Genomic DNA, 7,967 nt, shown 5'->3' with positions numbered 1-7,967 from the left:
CCATTTAATCAGATCTGCTTTTTACTAGAGATTTAGGCAGCCATGAGGTTAAATCAGCTTGCAGACATGCAGGGTAATTTCATCTCAACATGAACTCAGGAATCATTATGTCCTTCCATGCAATACTGTGGTCAACTTCCTTGAAATACCTAGGGGTGCTTGGTCAAAGGTTTTGGCCAGGATGCTGACTGAATATATGGGAACACCAACATTGCACCCTTTGCCCTATTTATGATGGCTTTGTCAACAATTCCATCACTCCAAGAGGAGTGGTCACATTGATTCAAATGCTGGATTCAACTTGTTCTCATTACTTCACCTTTTCACAGAAGAATTTGCCTTGCAGAAGTCTGTGAATCTCACTTGGATTTATGACTTGATTGCATTTTTCATTCCTTTGCTTTCCAGATCACATTTTCCTCTCCACGTGTCTAAAAGTCATTTTACTTGGCTGAAATTCTATAATTCTTGCAAATTTTTCCTTTCTAAGGCCCACATGCTATTACAGATATTAAAATGATCTGGTTGAATTGTGGGGGCTTTAGCTGTCCTCAAAGTCCAAGGGTATTTTACTGACCTATTCTACAAATCAGCAATTGCTCTCCCTGGCAACACACTGCTAGTATTAAATCACACAAAAACTGCATGAAAAATTATGTAATTCAAACTAGATTTGACCTTAATTTACACCCATCAGGGCAGTTAGAGGGCTGATGCCTGGGTGTGTCCAGGAACAGCTGGCCTCCAAATCCCAGGGATGGCAGAAAATCCAGCAGAACTTCCTGGAGCAGCAGGACCCCATTGCCCCCTGCCTCAATGACCCCTAGCAGAAGGTTCAGTCACCCCAGAAGGCATCCCAGACACTTCTGAGTTCAACGACTATCAGCAAAGGCCCACAGCAGGCAACCACAGGCGAGATGGCCAGATGCTATATCCGAGCTGAGATGCCAGGGACTTTGCCAAGGAGGAGCCTAAATTAGGCAAGACAATTTCCTCAGCAGGGTAATAAAAACAGGGGCTTCTCAAAGGCTAGCTATTTCATGGGCTCTGAAATGGGAATGAAACTCATGGTCTTCAGTTCCTCAGAGAAGTGAAAGTAGAAGCCAGAAATCCAGTAATTCCTGTTATCTGCAGGCTTTATAAATCAGCGGAGTTGAGGAGGTGCCTGGGATTCTGGCACTCCAAACGCTGCTGTCTTCTCAAGGAGTCCTGAAACGGAGAAGCGCCAGGATGTCTCAGCTGCTGCCGCCCCTGCTGCTTCTCCTCCTCTCCTTCCACAGTGCCCTGGCCCTGAGGATCTGCTCTTTCAACGTGAGATCCTTTGGAGAAGCCAAGAAGGAAAACCAGGACACCATGAATGTTATTGTGAAGGTGAGCCCCCTTTCCTGGCAGAATGATTGCTGGGTACCCCCTCACACCCTCCCTACTGCTTTCAGATTTTAAGAGACTCGGGGAGGCACTGAGCTGAAGTCAGATCTTAGAGGTGAAGGTAGTAGCTGGCATGGAATTTTGTAACACAACAGCAATGATTACAACAAGAACCACTTCACCTCTCTGTGCCTTGGTGTCATCATCTGTAAATTGATGATAATAACCGTATCTCCTCCACAAGACTTTTGTAAGGGATGTCCACTCCACCCACTGTTGTCAAGTTGATTCTGACTCACAGTGACCCTACAGGACAGAATAGAACTGTCCCATGGGTTTTCCAAGGCTGTAAATCTTTATAGAAGTAGACTGCCACATCTTTCTCCTATGGAGCGGCTGGTGGGTTCAAACAGCCAGCCTTTTGGTTGGCAGCTGAGTGCTTTAGCCACTGCACCACCATGATCCTACATGAGGAATACAGGAGTTGGTAAATGCAAAACTCTTAAAACAATGTCTGGCTCATAGTAAGTTCATGGTTGTTGTTGTTGTTAGGTGTCATCAAGTGGGTTGTGACTCCTAGCGACCCTGTGTACAACAGAACAAAACACTGCCCAGTCCTGCCCCATCTCACAATCCTTGCTATGCTAACAGCCATTGTTGCAGCTACTATGTCAATCCACCTTGTTGAAGGTCTTCCTCTTTTACGCTGACCCTCTACATTACCAAGCCTTCTCCAGGGACTGATCCCTCCTGATTACATGTCCCAAGTATGTAAGTACTTAAAAGTCTCCCTATCTTCACTTCTAAGGAGCATTCTAGCTGTACTTACTCCAAGACAGATGAGTTCTTCTTCTGCCAGTCCATGGTACAGTCAATATTCTTCACCAATAGCATAATTCAAAGGTATCAATTCTTCTTCAGGAATGGTTGGCTATTATAATAATTCTTGTTTACCATCCATTGAATGTATACGTCAGGCACTTTAAATACATTTTTTCATGTCGTCATCCTCATGAAACCAAATAGACTAAACTCACTGGAGGAGGATTATTATCCCTCATTTAGAGCATGATGGACAAGAAGAGGTTAAGTAACACTGTACAGCTCGTGGGTAGTGCAGCAGGGCTGGCGTCCCAGCCTGGGCTCACTTTTTGACCATCAGTGTGGCCCAGCCTCTCTCTGTATCTTCTTTCTTTCTTCCTTTCTGTTTGGATCTTCCACCTTGCTTCCTTTTCTTTTCTCCTCCTCCTTCTTCTCTCTCTCTTCCTTTCCTCCCAACTCTCAATTCTAATCTCTCTCCCCACTTCCCTAATGCTTTCCTTGAGAATAACATGGCTAACATCTGAGGATTCTGCTCACTCTGGAGACAGTTGGCAGGCTCATTTATTTTTGATGCTGGGAATTAAATACTTTCCCAGGACTCTGATGGGGGTGGTTATTACCTTAGAGAGCAGCAGACACATCACGGTACAGTGGAAAGAGGCTAGATTTTAGTGGCAGCCTTGGGTTCATACTTCAATTGCCAGCTGTGTGAGCTCAGGAAGTTACCTCACCTCTCTGAGCCTCCAATTCCTTTCAGTAGAATGGGGTTCACACTGCCTGTAGCACTTGTTAGACAAGAGAATCCAAGGTGTGTGAGGCTCACGCAGAGCTCAACAAGGCAGGTGTTCATAAATTAGAGCCATTGTTGTTATTAATATCAGGCAGAACAGATTAGAGTTAGGATTGGCATGTGCTATGCTTGCTTAGACAATCGTCTCAGACCTGGTCGCCCTGCCCTTTGGACAGTGCCCAAGGCTTTTTAGGTGTCATAGTTTAGCCGTGCCAGCCATACCAAGCCTGCAGGAACCATGGCTCTCTGGCTTGACAGGGAACTCTGATAGGCAAATAAACGATTTTGCCTCCTTCCTCACACGGGGCCCTAGGGAGCCCAGGTGTCTATCAATTTTCCATCACTTCCTTCACTTGCTGAACCTGAGAGATGCCACCAAAGTCTTAAGAGCTGTCTCTCTGCTCATTGACAATTCCCTGCTGGGAAATCTATACTTGGCATCTCCCCTGAGCTTCTGTGCCCCAGAGAGTTAGCCAGTGAACAATAGCCAATCATACCTAATACCAAGCATGTCTAAAATTTTTGTCAAGGCTGAAAAACCACCTGTAAACAGAGGTCATCCCAAAATACTGCTTGAGCCACCCAACAGCACTTACAGCTAAACTAAAATCCCAAGCACTCACAATAGCAATATTTACAGGGTCCATTGACTAAGCATCTACTGGAAGCCAGGTCTGCCCGACACCTGGGCTCTTCCCCACCATGCTCTACTGCTCCCTACTTAGAGGCAGAAATAGGGTTCGTGAGCTGCTCTCCACCCCAGATTTTTTCAAAAGACCATCCTTTCCACTCTCCTCAGACCCACTCATGACACCTCTTGCCAGGAAATTCCCTCAACACTAGTCATGCACAGACACTTAAACTCACCCCCCTAACCCTATGAACAGTCAAAAATTTGACTTTATTGAGGAAATCTCATGCGATTTCAGGTCTTGGCACTGGGTGAGCCTTGTTGGGGAAGTCTTATGCTCAGCTCTCCTTCTGTGGCTGTGCTAAGATGGAGCCCCCGGAAATGTATTTTTTCTGATCCTCTGGCTTGAAATTAGGGTAGAGAAAGCATGTACCTAGAATGGATTTGAAACTGAATAGGGAATATTTAATGACAGAGGAGGAAATGCTCACAACAAAATGTTAGGCTACAAAAAGGAAGGGGTATCAAAAATGGATGATTAACATTGTCACTGTTCATTGAGCACCTGTTCTATGCCAGGCACTGGGCTGGGTGCTTTCTGTCATGCCCTTTAATCCCCAAGATGACTTCATGAAGAGGGGTCTGTGCATTGTTCTAGTTCACAGATAAGGAGGCAGGGGGGTTTCAGATGCTTAAGTCACTTGCTCAAGTTCATATAACTGATGAGTGATATAGTCAAGACATGAACTCAAGACCGTTTGATTCAAAGTCCATACTATGTTGTTACTTTTGTACAAAACTGTATAGAAAGCATATGGGAAGGAGTCTGGGTGGTGAGATTACAGCTCATCTGGTGATTTTCATAGCTTTCTCTGTCTTTTCAGCATTTTCCAATTTTTCTACAATAAACAACACTATTTTTTTCTAATAAGAAAATTACAGTAAACTTATTTGTAAAAGATTGAACAGGATGTTTGTTTCTATTTATCTTACAACATTAAAAGGAAGATTTAAACATAGATATTTATTCTTCAGGAACTTGGCTCAGTTGGTTTCTGCATGGTCCTTCCTTCTTACCTCCCTCCTCCCTTTCTTTCACTTATGCCAGATGCTGTTGGGGACAAAATTATGAATAAAGCAAAATGTGTATGGAATATAGTTGTTGTCGTTGTTGTTGTTATGTGACGTCGAGTTGAATCTGACTCATAGCGACCCCTCCTTGGGTTTCAAAGGCAGTATCACTATGGAAGAAGATTGCTCCATCTTCCTTTGGAGGAGTGGCTGGTGGGTTTGAACCACCAGCCTTCTGGTTAGCAGTCTAATGCCTTAGGCACTATGCTACCAGAGCTTCCCCTATGGAATATAGTAGGCTCTCAATAAAAACTTGTTGGATGGATGAACCAGTGGGTGGGTGGGTGGATCGATGGATGGATAAAGGCTAACCAGCTGAAGTTATAGGTCCTTTCCCCAGAAGAATTTTGATAGTGGGATCTTGAGCCATTGCTTACTGCAGTATTGATTCTAGTCAACAGGAAATATGCCCAGATTTGTCAAAGAAAGTAGGAATCAGTAACTGCTGGAGATGTGGGGCTCAGGAATGTTTCTATTCAAGTAAAGTGGTTGTTGGATTGTAAACAGGAAATCTGGGGTCTCAACCTCTCCACTCAGGAAAGGAAGTCTGAACCCATGGTTCATATTTCTCCTGTACTGATCAGGCATACTTAAAAAAGGGATCTCGGTCTTTGAGGAGGGTCAGTTACAAGGAAATGCTTAATTCCTTGATTGTCGACTGTGGTGGTCAAGAAGGAGTCTGTAGTTAGACAATTTGAATTTTTTAAAAAATAATACTGTTTTTTCATTGAAAGTTTACACAGCAAATTAGGCTCCCATTTGGCAATCTCTACACAAATTGTTCAGTGACATTAGATACATTTTCCACAATGTGTCAACATTCTCTAGTTGTGTTCTGGTTGTTCCGTTTTCAGTACTCTAATTTCCCTGCCTCTTTATCTGTTCATCTTTGCTTTAGAGCAATTGTTGACCTTTTGGTCACATATAGATGGCTTTTTTAATGGAGCACTGCACTCATGGGTAATATTCTTTATTTCGTGTGCCAATCTATTATTTTGCTAAAAGGTGACCTCAGAGGTCAAAGTTTAAAGAGTATCTCAGGACATTAGTCAGGAAGTACTCTAGTCTCAGCTAGTCCAGTAAATCTGGGGTTTTCAAGAATCTGAGTTCTGGTCTGCGTTTTTCTCACCATATATCAGGGTCAATCTATTGTGGCCCTGATCAGAACTCCTGATAGTTGTAGTTGGGCACCATCTAGTTCTGGTCTCCGTGGCTCATGTAGGCTACCAGCCCTGTACACTAGGTTCTTTTCTGAGACTCTGTTCTCCTTCTTTCTCTTTCACTCCTGATGAGTAGAGACTAACAGTTGTATTTTGATGGCTGCTCTAGATCATTGGAATTTGAATCCCAACCTCAACATTCACTTGATATTCAAATTAACCCCACTAAGTCTCAGAGTCCCCGGACCATACAATGGGATAATAAAAGGACCCACACTGCAGAGTAATTTAAAGCCTCACATGCCAGGCACTGTGTTAGTCACTTTATGCAAGACAATTCATTTAACTTAGTCAAGCATGTAGAATAATGCCTGGCATGTCTTCATAAACATTAGCTATCATTCCCTGACCCCTAATTCCTTCCTCATCAAGCAGTTTTCTTTCTTAAATAACATTTTAATTTTAAAAAATTGTAAAGGTAATTGTATTCATTTTGAGCTATTTTGAAAATATAGAAACATTTAACAAAAGGAAAAAAATTAGTCATTATCCTGTCACTTGAAGATAACAATTGTTGGCATCTGGGTGAATTTCCTACAGGCATTTTTCTATGTTTAAAAATAAGGAAAAGAAAATGAAAAATCTGCATCTACATCTATTTCACAGCATAGAAACTGCCCTGTATCATCAGTTTTGCATCCTGTTTTTCTATTAGAAGTATTTCCCATGTTGTTATTTAAAAAAAAAAAAAACTTGACTTTTAATGCTATATAATACCCTATCCTATGTTTGAAATATACTTCACTAACACTTTCCTATTTGGGGATATTTACTTAGGTTGTTTCCAATTTTTTTTTTTTGCTGCAATGAATATTCCTATTTGATCTGTATAAACAACAATGATTATGATAATTTACTGAGTATCTTCTATATTGCTGGCACTGTCCGGAGTACTCACTCCATCCTCCAGCAACCCTGGAGGGAATGACAACCAATGAAACTAAACTCACAGAAGTCAAGTGATTCCAGCTCATAGGGACTATGTCAAACAAGGCAGAACTGCCCCATAAGGGTTTCCAAGGCTGTAAATCTTTATGGAAGCACACTGCCCTCATCTTTCTCCCACAGAGCAGCTGGTGGGTTCGAACTGCCAACCTTTTGGTTAGCAGCCAAACGCTTTAACCACTATACCACCAGTGCTCCTAACCCTCCAGGCAGAGGTAATTAATTATCCCTTGACACTCCCAAAGCTTGTGGCTTTTATTTAGCACAAATTTTATTCATGTTACATAGTAGCTCTCGCATATTAGCTAGTAGTTTGCATTTGTCTCTCTCACTACACTATGAGTCTTTGAGGGCAGGGACTGTATTTTAATGGTTTAGTATGGTGGGCTTTGGAGTCACACAGGCCTGGGGTTCAATCCTGGTGCTACCATCCACTGGCTGTGTGGCCTTAAGCTGAGCTTGGTGTTCTCCTTTGTTTAATGAGCCGATAATCAGTCATCTCAGAGTATATAACTCTGAGGCTCTGAGTAGGCTCATAGTAATTGTTAGTGCCTTTTAAAAATTATTGTGGTAAAATAGGTCTCACAAAAAATTGCTGTTTCAACCAATTTTTAGTGTACAATTCAATGGCATTAATCACATTCTCTATGCTGTACAACCATCACCACTATCTATTAAAAAAAAAAAAAAAGATCATACCAAACAGAAATCCAGCTCCCTTAATAACTCTTTGTTCCCGTTCTCCTTATCTCCTGGTAACCACTGATAAATTTTTGTCTCTAAGAATTTCCTGTTCTAGATATATCATATAAGTGGAATAATACATTATTTTTCCTTTTGAGTCTGATTTATTTCACTCAACATGATGTTTTCAAGGTATATCCATATCAGAGTATGTATCAGAACTTTCTTTCTCTTTAAGGCTCAGTAATAGTGCTTTAAGGAGAGAGGTGGTGCGGTGATTAAGCACCCAGCTGCTAACCAAAGGTCTGGGATTTGAACCCACTAGCCACTCCCAGAAGAAAGATGAGGCAAGATTCTGGAGAGACTGGGAGAACAA

General features: G+C 42.1%; 1 protein-coding gene across 1 annotated transcript in view; it reads left to right on the top strand.

Annotated features, from left to right (window-relative positions):
• Window positions 1-1,230: 1,230 nt before the first annotated feature.
• DNASE1L3 (deoxyribonuclease 1 like 3) overlaps window positions 1,231-7,967 on the top strand; it is a 37,555-nt gene continuing 30,818 nt past the window's right edge. Inside the window, exon 1 of the mRNA XM_007937276.1 lies at window positions 1,231-1,371. Coding sequence (XP_007935467.1) covers window positions 1,231-1,371 — 141 coding nt within the window. The remainder of the gene's footprint in view (window positions 1,372-7,967) is intronic.

This window comes from Orycteropus afer, unplaced genomic scaffold (genome assembly GCF_000298275.1).
Source record: "Orycteropus afer afer isolate SDZICR_OR568_19922 unplaced genomic scaffold, OryAfe1.0 scaffold00041, whole genome shotgun sequence".
NCBI classification, from domain to species: Eukaryota; Metazoa; Chordata; class Mammalia; order Tubulidentata; family Orycteropodidae; genus Orycteropus; species Orycteropus afer.
The sequence above is the reverse complement of the archived record's forward strand: the minus strand, read 5'-3'. Positions and strand labels throughout refer to the sequence as shown.